This window comes from Alternaria novae-zelandiae, assembly GCF_023758075.1.
Source record: "Alternaria novae-zelandiae strain BMP 2774 chromosome Unknown scaffold_8, whole genome shotgun sequence".
Taxonomy (NCBI): domain Eukaryota; kingdom Fungi; phylum Ascomycota; class Dothideomycetes; order Pleosporales; family Pleosporaceae; genus Alternaria; species Alternaria novae-zelandiae.
The window spans coordinates 1,437,050-1,464,707 of record NW_026056968.1 but is presented as its reverse complement, the minus strand read 5'-3'; the positions used below and the strand labels follow the sequence as shown (position 1 = coordinate 1,464,707).

At 35.8% G+C, this 27,658-nt stretch overlaps 5 protein-coding genes across 5 annotated transcripts; 1 reads left to right on the top strand and 4 right to left on the bottom strand.

Moving 5' to 3' along the window:
• Positions 1 to 3,593: 3,593 nt before the first annotated feature.
• On the top strand, positions 3,594 to 4,811 carry J4E88_004895 (uncharacterized protein; the record flags this gene model as incomplete). The annotated part of the gene is made up of 3 exons (XM_049398538.1): positions 3,594 to 3,599; positions 3,655 to 3,680; positions 3,722 to 4,811. The coding sequence occupies 3 exons, from the start codon at positions 3,594 to 3,596 to the stop codon at positions 4,809 to 4,811; spliced, it is 1,122 nt and encodes a 373-aa protein (XP_049256099.1).
• Positions 4,812 to 4,905: 94 nt separating this feature from the next.
• Positions 4,906 to 6,303, bottom strand: J4E88_004894 (uncharacterized protein; the record flags this gene model as incomplete). The annotated part of the gene is made up of 3 exons (XM_049398537.1): positions 4,906 to 5,261; positions 5,420 to 5,534; positions 5,587 to 6,303. 3 exons carry the CDS (start codon positions 6,301 to 6,303, stop codon positions 4,906 to 4,908), a joined length of 1,188 nt encoding a protein of 395 aa, XP_049256098.1.
• Positions 6,304 to 7,142: 839 nt separating this feature from the next.
• Positions 7,143 to 7,721, bottom strand: J4E88_004893 (uncharacterized protein; the record flags this gene model as incomplete). The annotated part of the gene is made up of 3 exons (XM_049398536.1): positions 7,143 to 7,166; positions 7,241 to 7,686; positions 7,715 to 7,721. 3 exons carry the CDS (start codon positions 7,719 to 7,721, stop codon positions 7,143 to 7,145), a joined length of 477 nt encoding a protein of 158 aa, XP_049256097.1.
• A 728-nt stretch (positions 7,722 to 8,449) lies between these two features.
• Positions 8,450 to 9,038, bottom strand: J4E88_004892 (uncharacterized protein; the record flags this gene model as incomplete). Its single annotated transcript, XM_049398535.1, has 4 exons — positions 8,450 to 8,620; positions 8,698 to 8,865; positions 8,927 to 8,940; positions 8,996 to 9,038. The coding sequence occupies 4 exons, from the start codon at positions 9,036 to 9,038 to the stop codon at positions 8,450 to 8,452; spliced, it is 396 nt and encodes a 131-aa protein (XP_049256096.1).
• A 653-nt stretch (positions 9,039 to 9,691) lies between these two features.
• APT1 (adenine phosphoribosyltransferase) lies at positions 9,692 to 10,502 on the bottom strand (the record flags this gene model as incomplete). Its single annotated transcript, XM_049398534.1, has 2 exons — positions 9,692 to 9,852; positions 9,905 to 10,502. The coding sequence occupies 2 exons, from the start codon at positions 10,500 to 10,502 to the stop codon at positions 9,692 to 9,694; spliced, it is 759 nt and encodes a 252-aa protein (XP_049256095.1).
• Between the last annotated feature and the right edge of the window lie 17,156 nt (positions 10,503 to 27,658).

Sequence of the window (27,658 nt, the reverse complement as noted above, 5' to 3'; positions counted from 1 at the left end):
GAGACCTTAGCAGAGCGCTCAGTATACATCGGGCAGTAGCAGTAAAATCGTGACAAGTATGTCCGGCGGCGGTTGCAAGGCGAACATGGTTCCGAAGGAGTCCGATTTGGAGTTTAGCTTAGAGCTCGGTCGTTGCCATACTTAGAGCTATGGATGCGACCATTTCGACATTGTCACATCGAACAACATCGTTAATCGGAAATTTCCCACGTGACTCTACGTCAGTGCCCAGGTGGCCATTTGCGGAGAAGTCAGGGACGACTGAGTTCTCAAGCACGGGGTCAAGAGCCTTCGCTCCCACGTGATCTTTTCTCCAGACCGTCGCCGCGCTGGAACAATACATATAGCAGGTTGTAGAGCAGTGTGAAGATACCTAAAGTTGTCAACACATTGAGCTTCCGCAGTATCTCTATCGCAATATAGTTCTAGATAGCTCTTCAGACGCAGCGATGTGGTGCTTGTCATTGCAGCGGTCGTGCTCAGTGTACCTTCTTCTTACATCACACTGGTCAGAGCGCCACCCGACCAGTACTAGTCAGCGGGTAGTCGCAAATAAGACAACACAACTACTTCTATATACGCACCTTTTGATTAAATCCTTTGTTTCTACATCGTGAACGAGTCCATATTGATATCACCGACCCAATTCACTACTGGCCACCACATACATCGCTGTCGAAATGCTTCCTTCAACCGCTTCGTCCTCCGTGACAACATCGTCGCAGACGGATGTTGCCCCATTCAGTCAGTCTTCAAGTATATATCACCCATACGATCAAGGCGAATGGGACGTCTTCGGTATCGATCGAGGCGACGCGCGGATGATGATTCCAGACCATCAAGTCCATGAGTGGGAAGCGTCGCAGGTCGCTATAGACCGTCAGCATCAGAGGCCCCAGTATTTCTCAGGCTCATCAGAACACATTATCTGCCCGCCTCCGATGTGGCTTGGTCAGACTGACACTATCGCGACAACGCACGGACCATTTCATCGTCAATCATACCCAACTCATTGGGGCAGCGAGGCCTGGCCATTCGACGACAACGACCAAGTGTCTGCTTTCAAGAATTTCCATGATGCTGGTCCTTTTACAGGGCTTCCACGATCCCTTCCCGCTTCGCCCGAAGGTGCAGTCTTGATGGCCTCAACACTCCGCCAATCGCAGCTCGAAGACGCAGTCTCTGCTGGTCACTGCGACAACAACAATCGCCGTTGGAAAGAGTATGTTCCGCGAAGTAGGGCGAGCCGACAGTCCGAAGAGGCGCCCGTGGTCCACAGTCCAGTTCAGTCCAGAAAGGCAGAGACGAAGACCAAGAGTAGGATTGTGGAAATCGAAGAGGAAGAGGAAGAGAAACCTCCCGCTGCGGTGAACGGAACTAAGCGCCGTGATTCGCTTCACAAGACAAAGATGAAGACCAACGTAAATGCGAAGAAGACCAAGCGACAACCACTGCCACTGAACTCGTTCGGTCTGTACTTCACCGAAGTCACCGAAGCCCGCCAGAAAGCTCGGGGACTGGACTGGCCACCTCGTGAGGACGAGACTCTCCCAAACACCAAAGAAGAGCGGATAGCAGTTGTTCGTAAGCTCTTCGCAGCTATCCAAGACACCAGCGACATCCAGGACAAGATGTCGAGCCCCATGCTCAAGAAGCGCTGGCTCGCAGAGAGTGCAGGAGAGTCGAGCAAAGACGGGGTTGGAAACGCTGGGGAGACAAAACGCACACAGAAGATCGCTACCAATACAGTGTACAAACCTTGGGTGAAAGAGCGTCTCTGCTGGGATATCTTGGTCAGTCTCGCTATAGCATACGCAATTACCGGCGCTAACATGAACAAGGAAACAACTGAACGCATCTATCGAGAAGGCGCAGGGTTCGTTTCGATCCTGGATCCTGTCATGATCGATCGCTGCGAGAAATCACGGAAGCTCACGTTCGAGGAGCGTATCTCGAAACTTGTCGTAGTGTTGAAGTCCTACAAGAGCCGTGTCGACAAGCTGTTGCGTGGAGGATGTGTCGAGGAGTACGTGTTATGCCCGGATACTCTTCTCCAGATCAGCTCGAGCAACCGCCAACAGAACGACGAGCGTCAGAAAGACCTTACTGCTGGCCGAAAGCGCGAAGATCGGCTCGTCAAGAAGCCCGGGAAGAAAAAGCAGATTTGTAGGTCTATCATCAGGCACCATGAACTACACTGACCATCGTAGTGGCGCCTACGCCGGCAACTAGTCGCAAGCGTACTCGCTACAGTTCCGAGGACGCGTCCGATGTAGAAGAGCCGCAGAAAAGCCGCACCCGGAGGACCTAGACGCAGTGACCTTTGAGGCGCGGTGTTGATTCGGTTCGTGATTTCGCATTTCCTCAGGTGAGGGAAGGCGTATGGTATGCTCACTGCGGTAATATTTGCTTTGCTTCTCTCATGGTATGTGTGGTTGTCCCTTTGTGAGTTCAGTTTTCCGCTCGTCGCAACCAGGTTTGGTGCACAGCGTTCTCCCTTGGAGCGGGTGGTAAAGAGGGCTTGATAGTTTTGAAAAATCGATCCTTTTTCCTTGCAGACTTGGGCGCTTTGGCTAGGTCCTATGCCTAATATCAGTGACGCAATACAACTTTTGAGGCTGACGGCCGATTTGTCTGGCTGTACATAACGAGACTGTGCCGCGCCGGCTCGTTACGGATTATGAGCATCAATCGCAGTTGTGAATCCACTTGCTGCGATTCCGTTGGAAGTAAGAGTATCGTGAAGATGTGGTGCGCGTACTGAGTAGCATCTGGGTAGTTGAGGTTCGTCCGCGTGAAGTTTGACGCGAGCTTCGGAGCGCGTGACGTCATTAAGTGGGGCCTCAAGCGGAACGCGTGACGCCTCATCACACCAGCGACGCCTCTCACAACTTCCCCGCTCTCTCGCTGCGCGTATGCCATGCTAGCAGCAGTCGCGGGTATGATTCCGCTATTGTACGACGTCTGCCAATCGACACTGAGAAGATGAAGGCCCGCAATCAGGACAGACTCATACATACATTACCGGCCGCATCACCACCTATGACATGACGCGTCTGCTTCTGTGCGAGCGACGAATGTTTCTTGCAGATTTCGAAGAAGACGCCGATGCCACCGAACTTACTTCATCTGCAGGTAGGCGCGACCTTCATGTAACAGAGGGAAAGGGCAAGTAGCTTTGCGTTACACATTGTACCTGCTACTCCTACAGATGACTGCCACAACGTCGTCGAAACGATCGCACAGCCATGTCGCTACACTCCCACACAGATCCTATCCTATCTCACCTAAGCTTCCTCGACACTCGTCTAATCACACATCGCCGCGATTTCTATCTCTCCTATCCATACGAGTGAAGAGCCATGCCGAGATCGTCTGGCGATGGATACTTCGTATGTTACCTGCAGAGGATCAAGCAGTATATGGACGCGCAACTTGCTAAGGAGGGTAGATGGGGCCGCGCGACCTCAGTCATCACTCGAAGTTCCCGATGATGCTGCGACTTCACGGCAGCATCACTCCAAAGCTTGTCATACCCGTTTTGCTGGTAGGTGGGTGGGCCACCGCTGTCACTTGCATCTCGAAGCTTGTATATGACCGTAAGCCATATCCTCTTTCTCCTGTACCATAAAGCCCTATTCTAACATGACGCAGTTGGAACCGACCAAGTCTTCATCACCGTACTAGGCTTTGTCGTCAGTCTGGCCCTCAGCGTCCGCAGTTCTACCTCGATGGACCGCTACTTCCAAGGTCGACAACTTTGGGGGCGCCTCCGACTCGCATCGCACATCTTGGCTCGTCTGATATGGATACACGCTGAAGAGAGGCATGCTGCTGATGCAGGGTTGGGGAAGCAAGATCTACTCGGCAAGGTCGGCTGCCTGAACCTGATTGTGGCTTTCGCTGTCGCAGTGAAACACAAATTACGGTTTGAGCCAGGAACGCATTATGAGGATCTGAAGCACCTAGTCGGCCATTTGGATACCTTCGCGCAAGCAGCAGATATGCCCGCGCCCGACCCTCCGAGCGCTTTCAGGCGGACTTGTCAGCTACTCGGCATGCCCATGGCGACACCCAACCCACGCAAACATGTCAAGCAATCGCGCGTACCTCTCGGTGACCTACCCCTTGAGATTTTATCTCACCTCTCTGCGTACATGAAAGTCCTATACGACAACGGCACGTTGAGAGACTACAGCATCTATCAAACCCAGACTTTGGACTCGCTGACAATAATGGACGAGGTGTCATGTGGCACGGAGAGAATCCTGAATACACCGCTTCCACTTGCGTACTCCATCGCCATATCCCAGGTTACATGGCTGTACATTCTGTTGCTGCCCTTCCAATGCTACAACAGCTTAGGATGGATCACCATTCCTGCATGTGTGGTTGCAGCGTACATCATCCTGGGCATCGCTTTTATCGGTCGTGAGATCGAAGACCCTTTCGGACACGACGTCAATGACCTACCACTCGATGCGTTCTGCCAGCAAATCCGCCAAGACCTTGACATCATCATGTCACGCGTTGCACCTCTGGTCAACGACTTCATGAGTCGTGAAGAAAACATGCCGTTGTACCCCCTTTCGTATCTGAGCACCAGAGCGTGGGCGAACAAGTCGCCAGATGAGATACATATCGCTTTGTCGCAGAAGGTAGGTCTCCACCATCCAATGGTTGAGCGCGGTGAGAATCCAGCGCCACCTACGCAAGGAAGACTAGGTGGCGTGGATAGTTGGGTCGAGAAGGGCGGAGCAGGACCGATCGGCACGACAGGTCACTACAGAAGGAAGCACGGAAGTGTTTAGATTTCTCAGGTCTAGACACGGAGAAAACTTTCTCTCGTCACCCTACCCAAAACCTACATTCCAAACGATCATTCTATTCCATTATCCGTCCGATTCACCCTCTCAAAGGGCCCTTCTTCCAAAGCTGACCTATTCCTCCCAAACCTCCAATATTCTTTAAGAGGGTCTCTAATTTCCACGCCTCCCTATCTTCTCCAATACCTAAAAACCCCAAATCGGACAACAACCTATGCGTCTTCTCGCCATACGCTTCTGCCTTCTCCTTATCGCCCTTCTCCAACCATAGCATAGCCAACATGGCATACTCATCGGTCAACATCGACCAGACTCCTTCTTCTTTGATCAGTTCGACGGACTCCTCTGCGAGGACTATGGCTTCATCGAGTTTGTAGGCCTTTGCCAGCTCCATGATCTTCTCCTCGGCTTGCGCGATCATTGTGCGGCGGAGATCTGAGGCTTGGCGTTCGTCAGTGGGGAGGCTACACAGGCTGCATGTGCATTTGAACCCCCAGCGCTTTATCAGAGACTGGCGTTTTTGAAATGGGATACCCAAGAGGAGGTCTAGGTGGCGTTAGCACAAGAACAGGAAGGAAGATGGTGGAGATTACAAGAGACGGTGATCTCTTCGCCGGCTTCAATGTCGCGATAGGCCTTGATGGCCATTGAGACACCTGCGCGGGAGAAGAGAACGAAGGAGTTTGGGTTGCATGCATGATTGATGCGCTGCTACTGTCAGTGATACTCATGTTGCCGTTTAGACTGTGTCGCAACCTACCGAGATCAGCGGATACAACGCCCTTGAGCTGACCTCCGCAACCGTACTACCATACGCATTCGTCTTCATGATGGCTTCTTCTAAGCTTCCTTCCTCTTCGCCATCTCCATCATTTTCACCCTCATGGCTTTTCCCTGAATGCGCAGAACTCATATCCCTAATCATCGCCGGCACGAGCAGTTGATCCACAGCCCTCTTCATCAGCTTCTTATTCTCAGCCTCACTCAACGCTTTCTCCGCCCCCATATCCACAACAACAGCGGCCTGATCAACCATGAAGGTCTCGTACATCTTGATCTTTCGAGTGGCCACTACGCCTTTCGCTTTTCCGGGTATGTCGACGATTTTCCATGGCTGACCACCGAAGTAGAGGCGCTCAGCATCCTTTTGTGTGAGGAAATTATCGAGCGGGTTGTCGTCGAGATATTCCAACGCTAGATGGGCGGATCTTGGGGGAAAGATCAGGGAGAGGCCGTGTGGGCCCGTCGTGTTGGAGATGTAGACGCAATACTTTTGGCCGAGGGTGGGGAGATAGCTGCTAGTCATGCAGTACGGTTTGTGAGACCATGGCGCATACGGATGATCTTCGCTTGGAGTGGATAGGTGCTGTTGGAGATCTGATCGTAGCAGGTCGTCGATGTCAAGGACGCCTACTGTCGCTGATGCATGCTGGAGTGCGAGTTGCAGGACAATAATCGCTAGGGTTAGGCAGCGCATGACTGCAATGACACCTCGCTGGATGTGAGTATGAAAGCCTCCCAAATGTTCTCGAGGCACAACAGCATCTTATGAGAGTTCTGTGTTATCCCATAGTGCTCGTTGTGTCATGTTTCCCGAAGCGGCAATGTTCGTCACGTAGCTTTACCCGGAAATTTATCCCAGACGTTCTCCCCGACCCCAAGAGACTTGGGCACTTTGCACGCCTTCCCGCTCGGTCTTGAGACCAATTGTAAACGGGTTCTAGTCAATCTTGGACAGACGGTTGATAACGTGAGGCTTGTCGCCCAGAAGTGCTGATGCAGAACGAATTGATCACCTCGGCAGCAGGAATGTGGTAGAAACTGGTTTTCTGATGGCAATGTGTGCGGTCTTCTAATGTCCTTGAATCGGCTACCGATATCTGTAAGTGGTAATTTCCGTATGTGAGCGACCTTGTACATGCTGCAGACTTGTTGCCCAGGTGAGCATAATTCATTCCCAATGCGCGAGCAAAGCGCAGCTTGTACCTATCTATGTTACTTCTTTCCGGATGTGCCGCATGATCTCTCGCACATGTATGCTTTGCTGGTCTATGCCTTGCATCATTGCGTTATCAAGTACGACGTCGTTCAGTCTCTGCAGTTCTCTCTGTAGACAGATAAGCTTTCCAAACACGTAGCAGACGACTGCTATGAGAGAGAAAATAAGGATTTGTTCTGGCCTGTTCCACCGGGTGCAGCGATAGAGATAGAATGGTGTCGCACCCACAGCCCATCCCAGAAACCACATCGTCAGTGGAAGGTCGTACACGATCGCGAAGGCAAGGATGACGATTGTACAGAGAATGATAAAAATCTTCACAGCTCCAGCAACATCGTGGCCTATAGAAGCCCAAGGGATCTAGGAGTAAGGTTAGATCTCACGCCGGATAATAAATTTGGGTACATATGCTTACCTGCAACAATGGGAGCTCGTACCGATGCAAGAGGTTGTCAACCCAGTCACGCCTGCCATACACATCTTCGATCTCCTTTTGCAGGCGACCAAAAGCTTTCTCTTTGCCTTCGCCATATATGAGCGGCATCTGAACTTCGAAAATGCCAAGAAGGCAGTAGGCGGCATCTTCCTCGCGTTTCGTGTGACGATATCTTGCCCAGTCCATGCGCTCTTCAACAGGATACTTGAGCATAAAGTCTGGACCGTTCTCCAATGCGGCTACAGGGATGCTCGTCTCACCTGCAATTTGTTTTGCAAGGGAAGACCTGTCTCCAATTCTTGTGCCGTCCACACTGAAGAAGACAACAGTCCTTGGTGCTAAAAGCTCCTGAAGCGTCCATCCACGTGTGAACCATCGATTACCCTTGAAAGATGGCTGCTTGTTGCTCTGCAAATACGGGGTGCCTGTGCTGGGTACATCGGAGAGGTATACGTAGCATGCTGTCGAATCTCGATACCACTTAAACATCGAATTAATGGCTTCAGCCAATTCCGCGCTACTGCTCTTGTCGATGCAGCATGTATCAACCCAGAAGAATTCCAGCTTGTCTTTAGCGGCCTGCGCGGCGCAGAATTGGAGCTTGGCGTAGCCGGGCTTGTTTTTGGCCTTAGCCTTGCCCTTGTATATGTCTTTGAATGTGACTTCATCCTCGTCGGCGCCCCAGGTATGTGATAATATTGCGTATGTTGGTATATAGCGAACAAACTCAACGAGTACGAAGTCGTCGCCAGAGGCTCGCAAAAGGCGCATGTTACCGTTAATATAGGATCCTGGGAAATAAGCCGGAGGAATTTAGATCGAATGTTTAATGATTGTTGCCTTTGGGCGAGGAAGGGATACATGTTGTGGTGACAACGACGCCAAAGCGGGGCAGTGCAGTGAGGCTGAGCGTAATACATTAGCATGGCGTCTTGTGGCGGCGCTAGCAATCAGCCTTCCCAAGCCTTCCAACTTCGTGTCGGCTCAACAAGAGAAGGCCATCTGGCATGTAATTTCGAGCATGGCAAAGGGACGACATCTCGGCGATTAAGATAACCTTAGCAATTATGTGCTTCTTATTGAACATTTGTCTTTATAGTCTTCTTAACTTGTCCACAGTATTCCAAAGCAGCCTTGCTTCAGCGGATCGTCGTTCAACCTATGCATCATCAACATCAGCTCCACGCCTTAAAGCTTCGAGCTCATACCAGTATACGCAATGCACTCAATCTCGACCGGCACACCCTTGGGCAGCTGCTTGACGGCAACACAGCTGCGCGCAGGCTTGTGGGAGAAGTACTGCTCGTACATGCCGTTCATCTCGGCGAAGTTGGCCATGTCGTCGAGGAAGACATTGACCTAGACTTGTCGTCAGCCTTGTTCCACTATGTTTCCAGCATAGATTCCGGGGTTGTATCCGAATGGACTAAACGCACCTTGACGATCCTGTCCAGAGCAACACCCGCCTCAGTGAGAATGCCCTTGATGTTCTCGCAGCACATCTTGGTCTTGTCCGCGATGCTGCCCTCGATCAAGTTGCCCTTGGTATCGGCGGGGATCTGGCCCGAGACGAAGACATTGGGGCCTGCGACGATGGCTTGTGTCTAGACGGTGACGTTAACGTGGATGTTCGGATGCGATGGGACCGATGGAGGAGGGACGTACGTAGGGTCCGGCAGCTGTATATCTGTTAGCTATCTCTCCTTCCGCTCTCCGCTATCAATTGGAACGTACGAGGACACGCGTTAGCGGTGTGAATCTTCTTGATATCGGACATCTTTCGTATTCCTTTGATGTCAATTGCTTTGTAGGGTGAAGTTGTGATAGCAGGTCGCGTAAGATTCGTGGTTGTAGCAGTGAGAGGTCGTAAAGCACGCAGAGCTCTTGGTACCGCCGTGCGTATCAGCAGCATGGGACCGTTTATCTACGTCAGGTAAATCGAGGCTATCATCGGGCTAGGTGGACACCTAATTGAGCGCGTCCGCCCTATACCCGTGACATAAGATGGGGCTTGGGAGCGGCATCGGAAGCTACCCCACTTTCCCTCTTGGGCGGGCGCTGCGTGTCAGCAGCTTGCAGGGATGTTTTTGTTGATGGAGGGGTAATGAGGGCGGAAATTTTGGGGACGGCGACTTTTGCGACGGGGAAAGAGGGTATGGCGCCGCTGTCGTGTTGCGCAGGGCGCAGGGCTTAGTTCAGTGTCAATGACATAGTGTGGGAATGCTCGTTCGATAGTGCGTACACCAGTAAAGAAACTTTTGACGTATTTATCGTGATATCCTCGCGCTTCCCTCGCGTCATGTCGTGACTATACAAACCACCAACGCCGCCCAAATGCAATCCTATGCCCCCATCTATATTGTGTATTGTTTACGGTATCGAGTCGAGATTCCAAGAGTGAAGATTACCAGCCGTCTCAGTATTACACCCCTACTGCTCCATCTTCTCCTCCTGGCCCGAAAGCAATGTGTGTACAGGCGCGTCGAGCTGGTCGCGGCCCTTGAGGAAATCGAGTTCGAGAATGAAAAGGTATCCCATGATAGTTCCGCCTAGCTTCTTCACCAGAGAACCAGCTGCGGCTGCGGAGCCACCTGTGTCGTGTTAGCATCTCGTCTCGTCTCTGATGCGAACGATATCACATACCAGTCGCAATAATATCATCCACAATAAGCACATTCTGCCCGCTCTTGACAGCGCCCTCCTGCATCTGGAAGAAATCACTGCCATACTCCTTCTTGTATTCCGCCGTCTCACACGGACCCGGCAGCTTGCCCCTCTTCCTGACGGGCACAAAACTCGCGCCCAGCCTCAGCGCAAGGCTGGGCCCGAACAGGAAGCCGCGCGCATCGAGTCCGACGACGACATCTGGCTTGGCACCTGTCGCGCCGAACTGCTTCTCAATCGACAGCTCGAGACCGCGCAGCAATCCCTCGTGCAGCGCGGGGTCGGCGAAGATGGGCAGGATGTCTTCGAAGAGGATGCCGGGTTCGGGGAAGTCTTTGAACTGGCGGAGCGAGGCCTTCAGCGTGCTTTTAAGACGGGCGAGTTCGGCGGCGGCGGAGGGACGGGGGGTGGACTGTCCGCCTTGGGAGGGGCCATGGCTGTTGGACTCGAGGGTTGGGTCGGGCTTCTGCGGGGGAGGGTGCGCGGCGGTTGCGTCGCCCTTGAGTGGGGGGTCGGCGGACGTGGTGGTGTTGATGGGGTGGGTGCTGTGGGCGGGCGTGTCGTGGGGAGCGGACATGATGGGACGAGGGGAGGGGGCGGCGTCGAGATATAAGACGGACGGGTCAGGTCTGTATGGGAGGGCGGATGCGATAGATAGGGCTAGGGCAGAAGCCGGGTTGGGGTAAGGTGGTCAGGGCTGGCTGGCTGCACTGCAATGCTGTCAGACTCAGGCGTCGTCGTGGTCGCTGAGAGTACCCAGCGCAACAAAAAAAATTGAGTTAGCCCCTCTGGAAAACGGTCCGCAGGGCCACACAGTTCCTAGGCCCACCACCGAAACCCTGTATGGCGAATCGAAAGACGTCGTTGCGCCCGCTCCTTGTTCAGCCGCTCAGCGCTCAGCGCAGCACCTTCGCACTTGGTTGCCTATACACCACCACGCTGCTCGATGCGGCAGCTCCCTACGCCCGCACCGCACTCGCCCATCCTATCGCACGCGCGCCACGGGCAGCTGTATCGCCGTGATCCCTGACCCACAACTATCTGCGGCGCCAAACATGTGCCAGACTTGACATTTACCCTTATCGGAACCAAGGGATGCCGAACGAAGACGTGCATTCACATGTCGACGTCACGCCAGGCCAGAAAACGAGCACGTAGGCTGTAGGGTAAGAGTCATACTGCCGCTTCCCAACAATTTCTCCTGCCCTCCCATGGATCCCATGCCTTCGGGCGACTATAGTAGCTGCGTTACTGTTGAAAGCCCTTCTCTAGCTTTGCATTCGCGATTCGCGCAATCTATTACTCAAACACGACATGTCAACAACATGATCTGCGTCCTCTGTCTCGCAACAAAAGCCAGTGCCGTCGAGGCGTAGCGGAGATCTCTCAAGATAGAGGTACATAGTAAGTAAATTAACACAAAGTAAGTTACATTTCTTACACCTGTATTATAAGATTATTAAATAACTATTACTATACTTATTATTATAATAAGCCTGTATATATATATCTTACTAATTATATTAATATAGGTAATTAAAATAAATACACTTTTATTAAGTATACTATACACCTTCTTTTTAATAGGTTCTATATTCTTTACTAAGAGTATTATACTCTTAGCTCTTATTAATATATTAGTTATATAGAATATAGTATTAATACTAGTATCTTATACCTAATTTTACAGACTCTATTTAGTAAAAAAATATTAAAAGACGTCTAGCTACTATCTTAGAATAGCTAGAAGATTTTAAGATTTTAAGACATTTAGTATATATTACTATTAGCACTAATACTTATATAGACTATAACTATATATATTTATATACTCTCTAGTTTATATAGTAGTTAAGAACTATATAATATAGTAGTAATAAAAATACTATACTAGGCCTTATAGTATCTATTTTATAGAAGCTAACTAGCTAATAACTATAACGCAATAACTATTTTATAGCCTAGATCTTAATAGAAGTTATAGTAGTTTATTATAGCTACTATCTAATAAATAGTATCTTACTATATAAAGTAATCTATAAACACTATATTCTTACTATACTAGCTCTTATTATCTTTGCAAAGTATTCTAGCTAAGGTATTTCTTTACTAGAGTATAGCTTTCTATAGAGCTAGAAAAAGAGATAGTATTACTTTACCTTTTACTTTATATGCTTAGTTATAGATAGTAATAGCGTAATTAATTAAAAGTATTTTCTTAGTAAGATAGTTAATAGAATAGTCTTTCTATTTTATCTCTCTTCTAGGTAAAAAACTATAACTACTAAAGAGCTTATATATCTTACTAATAAGCTCTTTAAAAGTAAGAATAGAAAAGAGAATAATAGAAGGTCTTACGCTAACTATATACATAGTAGAGATAATAGAGATAGAAGTAATAGAAATAGAGGTAATAGAAATATTAATAGGCCTAGTGTATAGCTCTATACTAGTAAAGTAGCTTTTTAGAGCGCTTATAACAGCCTTTAGTATAGTATAAATATAGTAGTTTATAATAGCCTCTATAATAGCTTCTAGAATAATAACTTTAAGAGAACTTATAGAGTAACGCGTTTAAGAGAAAAATAATTAATATAGTAATAATAAGAGGCTTAATTAAGCTTTAGTAAGGTAGTAAGGTAATATAACTAGTAATAAGATTAGCTTTAGACTTACTAACGCTAGAAGAACTTATAAAAAAAGTATTAAGAATATAGTTAAGAGCTTATTTAATTAGTATAGCTTTTAGTATTAAATTTAAGCTACTATTTACGTCTTTAATAAGTCTTTAGATCTCTAATTTTACTATAAGCTATAGAATAAGAATAAGAATAAGAATAGAGATAGAGATAGAGATAGAGAGTATATATATAGCAGAAGTACAATTTTATAAGCTAAGATTTTAGCATTTTATTACTTTATAATCTATAGCTTAGTTAGTTATAAGCTATTAAGAATATATAATTATATTATAATTCTCTCTACTATAGATAGACGTTAGTGTTTATAGAATAGTTACTTTACTACTCTAAATTTTAAAAGCTTTAACTACTGCGTTAGAGGTAGTAGCGCTAAGAACTTAAGCCTTAGTCTACCTAACGCCTACACCTCTAAACGTAAGATTTTAACCTTTTTAAAATACGTCTTTTTATATACTAGTAATAGACCTTACTCTTTTTAGACTAGCTTCTACTATAGAATTATTAGTTTACTAATAAATAGTATTAATACTTTCTATACTCTTTAGTAATTATCTTAAGTAAAGTTCTAACGTAAAGAAAGTTCTAAAAGTAGTATACTATATAGAATTTATAATAACTTATATAAGCTATAAATTAGGTAGTAAGATCTATATAATCTATACTAAAAATAAGTAATTAGTATTACTCTACTAAGCTATAGTAGTTGTAATATAGTTAAGTATCTTAGAGAAGAACTTAAAGCTCTTTACTATAGATACTACTATCTTTAGAAGATTTAACTATAAGCTTACTTTATTACCTAAAGAATATTATTATACTACTATCTATTAAAATAGACTTAAAGTTCTAGATATTCTTTATAATACTTGTAAAGATTAGTAAATATAGTAAATAAATACTATTAGATATTATACTAAGCTATAGCTATTAGTATTCTTCTATATAGGTTTCTATAATTTTATTCTACCTACTAGAATTTAGATAAGGTAGTAACGCTAGGCTTAGAAAAAGCGTCTTTAAAGTATTACTAGAAGTCTCTATTCTTAATATAGAAAAAACTCTTAGGTTAGAAATTTTTAAGAAGTTTAGTACTAAGAAAGTTTAGTTAGCTAAAAGAGGTATTAGTAAGCTAAAGAAGCCTTCTCTTAACACTTAAATACTACCTTAGATTACTTACTATACTATTATTCTTATAGAAATTATAGATTTTATAGTAACTATTTAGCACTAGCTAGTAATAGATACTAAATATACTAATATCTTTATTAGTAGAAAAGTGTAGACCTACTATAAAAATAGAGTTAATATAGCTATAAGATACTATATATCTTTATTTAATATTTATATTAAGTTTATATTAGAGTATTTTTAAAGTAGTCTTCTATTTAATAAGAAGAGATAATATAGATATATATTTATAGTTCTCTATTATAGTTATACCTATATTAGTAAATAGGTCTAGAGAGATATAATATATTTTATATATATATATCTTATCTTTATTCTATAGTCTTCTAAGGTTAACTACTAATCTCTAGACTCTATTATTAATAGTAATTTAATTAGAAAGCTATACTAAGTTCTAAAGAATATAGTATTAAGTGTTTAGCCTAGTATAAATCTTGCGTGTAGAGGTACTAAATTCTAAACTACTATCTCTATCTCTATTTATAGCTATATCTATATCTATATTTATATTTATATTAATTTTCTAACTAGTAGTATTAGAATTAGAGACTTTATAGTTATAAAGACTAGAATTATTTCTAGAAGCTCTCTATTTCTAGTAGAGAGTAGTTCTTATTTTCTTATTCTACTACTAAATAAATTTAACTAGCTAAGTACCTTCTATAGTTATATTATTCTTATTACTATTAAGTTATAGCTTAAACTTATTAGAATAATTATCTCTAGATTAGTTACCTCTCTAACTACTTTTCTTATTAGTATATATAGTTGTTTAGGCTATTATAGTAACCTATAACTATTAATATATTATTGCGAAGTGCTAATTTACTATATAAGCTATAAGTCTTTACTTTATAGTATCTACTAAGTAACTTTTCTATACTTTATACTTAATAATATAGTACTAGTTTATTAAAGTATTATATAAGATAAAGTCTCTAACTAAGAGTTTAAAGAGATTCTCTTTAATATAAAGGTAGAATATATACTACTAAAAATAACTTACTAACTAATAGATAGCTAACTTAGAAATTTAGCTACTAGCTAGAATTAAAAAAAGTAATAATAAGTCTAGGTAAGTAACAGAAACTATATACTAATAGAACTTAACTTTATTAGAGAAATTATAGTACTATTCTAGTTTGTTTTAGAACGTTTCTAAGGCGCGTATAAGTAATTTTATTATATCTAAAACGTTATATATAGAAATCTTAAATACTCTTTCTATAATATAGGCGTTATTAATTCTTTTTATATAATTAAGGCTCTAAGGTATAATATTTACACGTTAAGAGTTCTAGTAGCTTACTAAGATTAGAAAAGAGACGTAAACCTAGTAACTAATAGTAGCTATACTTATTTTAATATTAAATATAAGAGCGTAAACTATAGATTATTATATTATAGTAAGGTTATTATTAAATAAATATAGCTAAGTATTATAATACTTATTAGAGAGCTAAGCCTAAAGTAGTTTACTATTAACTAGAAGAAGCGCTCTATTAGCTACACTTTTTTCTTTACCTTATTTTTTATTAGACTTCTAAAGTAGTTATATACTAGTTTTAGAGAATATATCTAAAACTATAAATATAGAAAGCTTTGCTTTTAGCTTAACTACGTATACTTTTCTTAGTATATCTAGGTAGAATAACTCTACTAAGTACCTAGCTATTATAGCAAACGTTCTATAGTCTAAACTAGTATCTTCTATCTTAGCTTTATCTTCTAAACTACTTAAACTAGAAAATTAAGATACTATCTAAATAGTTAGTAAAGAGGTATACTAGAAATATAAAAGAGAGTAAAAGAATATTTACTATAGTATATCTCTAGGTAGAAGTAGGCCTTACGCTCTACTTTATACTATATAGACTAAGGTTATATATAATATATTATTATCTATACTTATCTATTCTAATTTAGTAATAGCTCTATACTTTTTATTATATACTCTACCTTATACTATATAAAATAAGAAGTCTTTTTACTAGAAGAACTATTATACTCTACTACTTATAATATATAGTGTATTTGCTATTATAGTATAAATAGAGAATATTAATAAAGAGATTAGAGGTTTACGCGTTACTAGTGCCTATAAGTAACTAAAGATTATTAAGCTTTTAACATTATAGTTAAGTAATAAAGATAAGTAGAGAAAGGTAAGTCTATTATTTTCTTACTTAACTTTTAGGTATACGCTTATATTATATATCTAGTTAAAAGCTTAATACTTATATATTAGTATAATTAATAATAAATTTTCTATATCTAAAGATATTAGCTAGATCTAATAGTTATAGAAATAGCTATAGAGCTAAGGTAAATAGAAAGACTACACTAGAATATATAACTATAAGAAAAAGCTACTCTTACTATCTTCTTTTCTAAAAGCACTAGCTTATAGTAAAGCTATAGCTCTAGTAGTTAAATACTAGCCTATATATATAGAGATTCTATAACTTCTACTAAAAAACTTACTTTATAAAGCTAATAAAGTATACAAACTTATAGTAGAGAGAGAATATATTACTAGTAGATTTGCCTACCTACTATAATAATAAGAACTAATAAATTATATCTAGGTAAGTATAACTATACATTAAATAAGGTAGAGTATAACTTTAATATATTTATTATTACTACCTACGCTATCTAAGATAAGATACTTTCTAGTATTCTATATAATCTTAAGAGAGGTTATATTAGAACTAAGAGTAAGAATATACTTCTAAAAAGTATTATTAGTTTCTATAGTATATATATTCTTTTTCTAATACTACTATTATCTAATATCTATAGATACACTTATTAAAGAAAAGATTTAGCGTATAGAGAATAAAAATATAGTAATAGCTAATGTAAAGGCTTAAAACTAATATACTAGTATCTTAATATTAAGTCTATATAGCGTATAATAGAAACAAAACCTTATATAGTTAAATATTCTAGACTATCTTTACCTCTAAAGTAATTATCTCTTAAACAAAAGAATTAACTACTTTAGTAGCTATAGTAGATTTGCTATATTCTACTCTAGTAGCTATTTTACCTTTACTAAGTTTAAAACTCTCTTACTCTAACTTTCTAAAACTAATAGACTTATTTTTCTCTTCTTTACTAACTATAGAAAAAGGCTTTTATCTTTTTTAATCTATTTAGCTAATATTTTAGCTATAATATAAATCTACACTACTTTATTCTTCTATAACTCTAGATTTAACGTAAGTGTAGAGTTCTTTATACTTATAAAGCCTATATTACTACTTTTCTACTCTACTATTATAGATCTAAAGTAATTATTAGTATTTATAGTATCTCTAGAACTTATAGAACGTATAACTATAGCTATATCTTTATCTAGTGTATAGAAGTTATCTTCTAAGCCTACGTTATAGTTAGTCTATCTATTTATTCTAACTATATATCTAGAGTTCTTATTATTAATCTTTATCTAGTTTATAGTAGCTTCTACTAGTAGAAGTAGCTTTAATTACTTTAGACGTAAGAGTAAGTTAGACTCTAGAGTTAATTTTCTTTTTAGTTTACGTAAAGTACTATAAAAATACTTAAAGATAAGCTCTATATAAACTATTTTTTTTATATTTTTTCTATCTTCTTTTATAAGTCTAAGATCTTAAGTATTAATATAAAAGTCTTAGTAACTTCTAGCTTTTAGTATATTATTAATATCTTTTACTACGTAGATAGCTATAGCGCGCTTATTAAAACGCTCTATAATTACCTTTTTACTAGCTTTAAAACTAATTTTTATAAGAATTATATTAACTAAGTTTTTCTTTAGACTATCTTTATATAAAGTTAATAATTTTAAAAGAAAAGTAAGAGCTTATAGAGTACTATTATAATAAACTCTAACTTTAGAACTCTCTACTATAGAAATACGTATAAGTATAGCCTAAGTAGCTTCTCTAGAATTAGTAGATAAGGCTACTTTATATACTCTTATAAGCTATTTATTATATAAAGGTTTATTATATAAAGCGCTCTAAAGTTATAATAGTAATAGTAACTTCTCTAGATAATTAAAGAGCTAGATCTCTAAGACTTTCTTAGACGTATAGATTTTAAAATACTTCTCTACCTCTTATTTACTTATTCTAGACTAGAAGAATAGTTTAGTAATACTTAATAGAATACAACTATCTATATTACTTTCTAGTAATCTAAAAGCTACGCGCTTTGCTACTATATTTATAAATATTATCTAGTATACTTTAACTCTATATATATTAGCCTTATATACTTCTATATAAAGAGGTTATATAAAATATACTTTTTTTTAATTATACTTCTACTTAGAAAGTATTAACTTAGTTTCTTATAAAGAGTGCTATTATTCTAGTATATTAGATCTAGGTTAATATTGTAGCTACTAGTAATAATAATATACTCTTCTCTAGTAGAGCTATTTTTATCTAGAGGTATAGACTATATAAAGCTAACTAATATATATTAGTTAGTACTAGATATAGATATATAAGAATATTATCTTACTAGTAGTATATTACTTAATTACTATATAATTAAGAAAGACGTAGAGAATTATAATACTTAGAATTATATTCTAGGCTATATTATAGTATAGCTTATTATTCTCTAGCTATATAGCTATATTTTTAATAATAACTTCTTTCTATAACTTTTTAGTAGTAAAATATATAAAGCTTATAAGAACGCTATAGTCTATAAAAAGAAGTAGTTTACTAAGCTTAGTAGAACTATTCTACTACGCATTATTAAGATTCTTAAGAATACTTTAGATAAACGCTATTTATTTTAGAGATACTAGAAGAGGTAGTAAAGCTACTATATTACTAAAGCTCTAGATTACTACCCTCTAGTAAGTATACTCTATCTTCTTATAGTTATATTTTTATAAAAGTAGCTAAGTTATAAAGTAGATATTATATAAAGAGATAGTAATAGTTCTTAGAGCTAGAGCTATAGTAAATAAGCTATCTATTAGAGATTATCTTAATAGAGAGAAGAAAATTATAGTAGGTAAGAAGCTAGTTTAGTTAAATAGTAGATACTATTAAGTCTAAGGTAAGAGAGAAGAATCTTAGTAGAAAAAGAACTAAGTAGATTAAGTTTGTAGAAAGACGTAGTATTATATAACTAAGAGTAAAGTTAGCGTTAGTATATAGTTTATTTTAGTAAAATAGAAGAGTTATAAAGTAAATCTACTTATATATAATAGAACGCGCCTACTTCTATTTACGTAATAAAGTCTCTAGCTAGGTTAGCCTAAAGGCTGCTTAAGTTACTAACGTATAACATAAAGTAGAACGTAGTTCTATTTATAGCTATTAGTAGAAGAATAAGGTACGCCTATAAATTAGACTAAGATCTAGTCTTAGTTTAGACTTCTTTTTAAAATAGTACTTTAGTATATAGTATAATTAGAATAGCTTAGATTAACGTATTAGTAGAGTTAGATAGATAAATAGAACTTTAGATAGTGTATAGTGTAAATAACTATATAAATATTAAGTACTATAATAGAGCTATATCTACTACTAGCCTACTTATTTAATAGATAAGTAATTTCTTTTTACTATTATTAAATCTATCTCTTACTATTTATAAAATATAATAGGTATCTACCTAAAGTAGTTAACACTTAATATAGATATCTTCTATAGCGTCTATATTAATCTTAGTCTCTACCTAAATCTAAGAGAAATAACTTTCTTTATATAGTAAGTACTATAGTTTTATAAGTACTTCTATATTTAGTACTTATCTATAGTAGCTAGACTCTTTTTACTTAGTGTACTTATTATTACTAAAATCTAAAGAGCTTAGGCCTATTTACGTTTATAAGTTTATAGAGAAGAAAATATACCTTAACTTAGAATAGAGCTAAGTTTTAGTTTAAGCTAGATATTAAATTTATACCTAGATATATAGAGTAATTATAATTATCTAGGTAAAGAAGATCTTACTAAAGTTTCTATAAACGTATCTAGCTCTAGAGGTACCTATATATTCTAAGGTTTTATTTAACTACCTACGCAAGTAGTAAATATAGAGTTTATTATTTAACTAAAAAGTAGTCTATTACCTTTATTATATAACTAGAACTTAATAGATATATACCTTACTTATATTATATATATATAAAGTTACTAGAGAGGTTAAAACTTCTTAAATAATTAAGAGAGTTTACTACTATAAACTAGCGTTTATTAAGATTCTATTATCTTCTACTATTCTTATATTAAGCCTAAATACTATCTTATTAGAATATAAATATATCTACTATTCTTTCTACTTTAGGTATTATTTTTCTTGCGTAGCTAATATAGAATAAACTCTATAGTTTAGGTATTTTACTTAAGAGTCTACTTACTATAAGTATTATAGGCGCTATAGCTATTTTCTAAAGCCTATCTATTATCTAATTAGCTACTCTTGCTATAACTCTTCTACGTAGTCTAGCTAACGTAACTATATCTATTTTTACTAATATTATAAAGATACTCTTCTTAACTTATATTACTACGCTTAAGAATAGTAGAGATAAAGCTAAAAACTAAAATAATTAAAGCGTATTAACGCAATATAGTAGTATTATAAAGTAGAGAAGATAATATAAAAATTATAAGTATAGACTAGTAGAAGTATTATATAACTACTAAGTATATTTATATTAAGGTCTAATAATATAGAGAGAAATATATTAGTATATACTATAGGTTTCTAGAGAAGGTTTAGTTTAGAAGAAGAAAACGTAGATAAAGAAGCTTTTATAGTAATGTTAAGTTAGTATATTAAATTCTAGAATATAAGTATACTTATAGTTACTATATTATCTACTACTATAGCGCCTATATAATAAGAAGTAACTAAAGAGTATATTACTAAACTTAACTTTATTCTAAAAGAAATACTTCTATATTCTCTAGACTTAATAGATAGAAAGTAACTAATATTATAATATATAATATACTTAGCACTATAAGAAATAGTATAAAGATTACTACTATTAGCTAGATTATCTACTATATTAAAGTAAGATATATAATTACAGAATTAAAAGAGAGAGAGTACTTACTAGTTACTAGTATATTTTCTACACTTCTCTAGCAACTTATAGCTTTAGTATTATAGTAAGTATTACTACTATAATATATAAGTTAGCGTATATATTTAGATTTAGATAAAGATAAAGAGTACTAGTGTTTAGTAGTGCGAAAAGTAAAAAAGAAATTAGTGTTACCTAGCTAAGCTTTATATATAGATAATAGCTAGATAGTTTTAAAATATTCTAGTAAAAGACTTTTAAAAGCTTTAAGAGTTTCTATTATAAAAAGAGATCTTTTAAGCTCTTTATTAACTCTTAGCTTTATTAATATATAATATAAGTAGAATAAGTAAAAATATTATATAATAGAGTTTTTATAGAGATATAAATCTAGTAGTTCTATTCTCTTTAACTAATAGCATCTCTCTAAATTATAATAGTCTTACTAGTAACTCTAGTATACTAAAAAGACTATTAAGTTTTATATATATATAGTAGTATATAGTAATATATTAAATAGATTCTAGCTTAGTGTTAGAAACTTATATTCTAGATAGTTAGATAATATTATGTAACCTAACCTAGCGCAAGTATAAGTAGATCTAGAGAATTATTACCTAGAAAGTAATAATTTATCTATTCTTACTAGATAATATACTATTACTCTACTATCTCTTATATTCTATATTAATTAGTAGTTACTTATTTAATATTTAAATTATTTACCTTATAATACGCCTATATTATATAATATCTACTTATAATACTTATAGTAATAGTTATATACTAATAAATATTAATAATAATATAAAACTATCTAATGTAGTAGTATTAGCTATAGGTTTATTAGTACTAACTTCTATTAAGAAGAAAGTGTATAAGCTAACACTTTCTATATCTAAGATAGATAATAACGTTAGTAATAGCCTAATTCTACTACTATTACTATAGAATTATATTTTTACTTTTAATAAGATCTAAAATATTCTAGAAGAGGCTATTCTAGACTAGAAGCTATAACGCTTTTATACTTAGAGAACTCTCTAACTAAAGCGTATTAAGCTAGCTAAGTTATAGAATCTTTACGCTAGAGTTACTATAGATAACTTAACTACTTTTAAGAAGAATATAAAAGCGCTATCTATAACTTACTTAGAGAACGCTCTCTCTACTAAAGGTTTTCTAAAATCTAAACCTCTATAGTTATTCTTAAAGACTAACTAAGCGTAATATAATTACTAGAAGTAGAATTATAAGTTATACTTTTTTTATATACTATAAAGCTTTATAATAAAGATATAAAGAGTAGATTTTAGTACTATATATATCTCTAAGCTATTAAAAACTCTATAGTATACTTATTAGGCGTTAGAGAAGTACTAGAACTCTATCTAGACACTATTATAAGTAGACCTTAAGTATATTATACTAAACTTACTAGGTTTCTTATAAGAGCGTAAATAATACACTTATAATTACCTTAAGTATACTATATAGTATAGTAATTAGAATTCTATAAATCTTTTAGATTATATAAAGCTATTATAGAAGAAACTTAGATTAGACTAAATACTAGATATATAAGTACTAGAGTATACTATAGTCTTATAGAATAATATTAAGAAAAGCTTACTCTTACTTTTTATAGACTAACGTTCTATACTTTTATAAGTAGAAAAATATACTAACTTTATTTTCTAATAAAAGTTCTATATTATAGAAAATAAGCTATAACTATCTAAGAAGAATAGGCCTTAATCTACCTAAGATTAATTTAATATTTAGAGTACTAGTAGACTTTTAAAAAACGCTAAGCGCGCTAGATTAGCTTAGAATAGATTAAAGAAAGATAGTTTAGATAATAATAATATATCTAAAAAGTAAATTATATACTATAGATATAGTAAAGTTAGTTATTATAAGAATAAATATCTAAAGGCTAATAAGTCTAATACTATAGGTAAGTCTACTAATAAGTCTAAGTTAGAAAAAAACTAAAGATAGAAGAATTAATCTTCTATCTTACTACCTATATCTCTTTAAATAAGAAGAATAAGAATATAAAAACGCTACGCAAGGCCTTATAGTCTACTCTATTCTAACTCTTAATAGTAAAGTTTACTCTTAAGATATCTAAGCCTAAAGAGGTAATAATTAATAGTAGTTTATAACTAAACCTTATCTCTACTATATTAGTAAAGAAGTAAAAATTAGTTATTAATTCTTTACCTAATCTTTTTATAAAAGAAGTTAATAGTAGAAAGCTTACTATCTATAGAATAACTAAAGTAGATATTACTATTACTAATTTATGTAGCTGCGTAAAGACGTAGCGTATTCTATTTATAGTATCTAACCTAAATAGATATACTATAGTAGGGTGACAAAAAGAAAGAGACATTTTAAAAGTAATCTTTTTCAAAGCTATATATCTAAATAACTAGACTAGCTAGAACTAAGATTTTTAGTTTTCTAGAAAGCTAAGAACTTCCTCTTTAAGTTAGCTTATCTAGGCTTTTGCTTAGTAAGCATGTATAAGAAGAAAAGTAACGTTAAATATAGAGTAAAAAAAAAGCCTAGTTTAATATAGCTACATCTTTTTAACTAGCGTATAAAAAGTTCTAAAAAAAAATTACGTAATACTAGCTTATATAATGCTTACGTAAGTAAAGTTTCGACTATAGTTTCTTATCTAAACAATTTTAAAAATTTAAAAGAAAAAAAAGTACGCTAAAAAAAGGCGCTAAAATTACGTAAGCTTCTTTTAGTCTTATTCTATATATTTTTCTCTTTCTAAGTCTAACTTTTCTCTTCTCTATATTCTCTCTATGTTGGCAGAACTTTCAAAATTTAAAAAACAAGTTTACACTCTATCTTTGCAACAACTATCTACTAGTGCTATTAGTACTATACTAGAAAAGTCTTCTAAGTCTATTACAAACGCTCTACAACATATTAAAAAGAAAAAAAACACTTCTACTACTCTTTCTAAGCCTAAACTAGGCTAGCCTTTAAAGATCTCTAAAAGAGCTACTAGAGTAGTTAATAGAGATCTAGAACGCAGTCCTAAAAAGACAAATCGACGTATTCTAGAAGAGAATAATCTAGACTTCTCTACTAGATCTCTACAACGCCTATTAAGAGCAGAGAAATACTCTATTTCTACTGCTAAGAAAAAGCAGCTTTTAAACAAAGAAAAGGCTTTATTTAGAAGAAAATACGCTAAGAAGACTCTTAAAAATATTAGAAATATAAACTTTAACAAAGTTATATTTTTAGACAAGTCTTCTATACAGCGTAGGCACGGTGCTAGGCAAGAATACATTAGAAAGAGAAGAAATTAGAAGACTGGGCCTAAACAAGTCTCTACAACTAATACTAGTACGTTTAAAAAAATTCTGAATAAGCCAAATTATTCTCCGGAAAATCTAGTATTTTTCTAGTTTTTTAGATTATTTTTAGCTAGCTTACTAACTAAGTTATAGCCTGCGACATTACTATCTCTGTTTGGGGAGCTATCTAGATAGGTGGAAGATCTAAGTTATATATAACTAAGACTCTACAAGAGCCTAGAAGCTTTACAAATACAAGATATATAAGAGAGGTTTTAACTCCTATAGTTAAACCCCTTTTTAAAAGAGGTAAGAAAGAATTCTTTTAATTTCAACTTTAAACGACTATAACTTAGTTAATTCTTATTATTTTTTAAAAATTTTTTTATATTTAGAAAGCTAATATCTTCTTCTATCTAGGGTGGAAATTTTAGCAAGATAACGCTAAGATTCACAAAACCCTAGCCGTTTTCAATTAGTTTAGAAGGAATAGGATTTCTCTCTTCGAGCATCCTACCTATAGCCCGGATCTAAATCCTATAGAAAACGTCTGGGGTTTACTAAAGAATAAGCTAGCAAGAAGACCTACTAGCTCCTTAGGCGTAGGAGCTAGTAAGAAAGCAGTAGATTTGTTTTCTACTGCTATTCTAGAAGAGTGGGCAGCTATACCGCAGGAATCGATAGATAACTGCATTAAAAGCTTACCTAGGCGTTATAAGGCAGTAAAAAGAGCTAAGGGTTAGTATACTAAGTACTAGTTACTAGATCTAGCTAGCTTATAATACAAAAAGCTTAAAAAACAACTTTTAAATCTAACTATTGCAAAAACAGATAGAATAACTTCTAATTCACACTAGTAATAGATCTAGGTGTATATAATAGCATATTAAAATTTTAGCGAAATCGATACTGTAAACAAAAAGATATAGGCTAAAAAGAGCAGTGCTTTTTAGTATACTCGAACACTGCCAACGTTACGCTAGTTTTAGCTTACTAAGCAAGATTCTAAAGAGGCTAACTTAAAGAGGAAGTTCTTAGCTTTTCAAAACACCAAAAATCTTAGTTCTAGCTAGTCTAGTCGTTTAGATATATAGCTTTGAAAAAGATAACTTTTCGAATGTCTCTTTCTTTTTGTCACTCTACTGTATATATTTAGAATTACTATAAATTAATTACTATAACTCTAGGTTAAACTACGCTTTATAGCGTATACTCTTTAGAAGTAATAAAGCTAAAGAAGTTAGCTCTTTTTAAAAGATTATAGTAGAAGATATCTAATTATTTAAAAAGAGTATACGTAATTCTAGTATAGATATATATACTTGTCTAGTAGACGTAGTAGATTAGAATAACTTATTCTTAGCTTAAATAAGTAATATGTCTCTACTATATATAGAGTTTATTAATATTTATTCTAAGAAGAACTTAGTAATTATTACTAAGTATAGCCTATAAGACCTAGCTCTAAACTTAGAACCTAGAATAAATCTACTATATATACTATTATATAATCTTTCTTAAACTAAGTTAGAGCTTCTTAGAAAGTACCTAGAAGAGTATATAGTATAAGAGTAGATAAGACGCTTAAAGTTACTAGCTAGCGTACCTATTCTTTTTATTAAGAAGAAGAATAGCTTTATAAGGCTATATATTAACTATTATAGCTTAAATAAGATTATAATTAAGAATAGATATCTACTATCTCTAATTATAAAGTCTTTAGACTACTTAGCGTAAGCTAAGTACTATACTAAGCTAGATATATAAGAAGCTTACTATAGAATTTATATCTAGAAAGAAGATAAGTAGAAAACTATATTTTATATCTAATATAGTTATTTTAAGTATACTATAATACCTTTTAGCTTTATAAATGTATCTACCTAGTTTTAGATATATATTAACTAGACTTTTATTAGTTTAATTAATATATTATATATTATCTACTTAGATAATATTCTTATCTTCTTAAATACTCTTAAAGAATATAAAGTATATATTAAGAAAGTTTTATAGAGACTACGTAAGGCTAAGCTTTATTTAAAGCTTAGTAAGTGTAAGTAGTATACCTAATATACTAAGTACTTTAGTTATATTATTATATCTAATAGAATTAAGATTAACTAAGACTATATTAAGACTATCTAGAATTAGCCTAAGCTGCGTATAGTTTATAATATTTAGGTATTTATTAGCTTTATAAACTACTATTACTAATTTATTACTAGCTTTTCTAAATTAGCTCTACTATTAACTATTTTAATTTAGAAAAGTCTAAGTATAGCTAGAGGTAGCTACGCTATATAAAGAGAGAAGAGCTAGTTTTTAGATATTAGTAAAGCTACTAGAAAAGCTTTCTATAAGCTTAAGAACTCTTTCTTAAAGAAACTAATCTTAGCTTACTTTAAAAAAGATTATAAGATAAAAGTTAAAGTTAATATATTTAGAGATATAATATTAGGTATTTTAAGCTAATATATTACAGAATTACCTAAGCTAGATAACTAGTATCTAGTTAACTTCTATTTACGTAAGCTTATTATAGTAGAGTATAATTATAATATATATAACTAAGAACTATTAGCTATTATTAAAAGTTTAGAATATTAGTAATATTACTTTAAGAGTATCTATTTTAAGATCTTTACTAATTATATAAACCTTAAGTAGTTTATAGAAACTAAGGCTCTTAACTATTATTAAGTTTAGTCTTACTTAGTACTTACGTAATATAATTTTAACTTAATTTATTATTTTAGAAGTACTAATCTAGTAGATAGTCTATTATACTACTTTAATTATATAGCTAAGTTATAGAAGCTAGTCTAAAAGTATAATAAAGCCTTTATACAGCCTATAAGAGATATTATTCTTAATAAAAGTAAGAAGACCTTCTTAGCTATAGCTGCGCTAATAAGGTCTAGTTCTAGATTAGAACTACTAAATAAATTAAGTAAAGCGCTTAATAAGTTTAAGTAAGTTAATTAGACTAAACTAAGAAAGTAAGAGCCTATAGAAGATTAGAATACCTCTAATAAGGCTAGTAAATTCTTTTTAGAAGAATTAGACTTAAATATAAAATAAATAAACTTATTAGAACTTATTATAAGTTATAGTTACCTCTAGAAGCTTACTAATATAGAAAGTAAGTTAAAGGCACTTATAGAGTACTATAATAACTTACTAGTAGAATATTTTAGAGTAAGACGTACATTAGAAAAGCTCTAATATTAATATACCTAGAAGAGTATAAGAAAGAACGTTACTAAGTATTACTATAATTACTTAGCTTACTATAAAGTAACACTAGCTTACTATAAACTATATAGCCTACTAGAACTTCTACTTTCTCTAGATTAACCTTAGAAGAAAGCTACTATAGATTTTATTATAAAGCTTCTCTCTAGTACTATATAAGGCTAAGTTTATAATATAATACTAGTTATTATATATA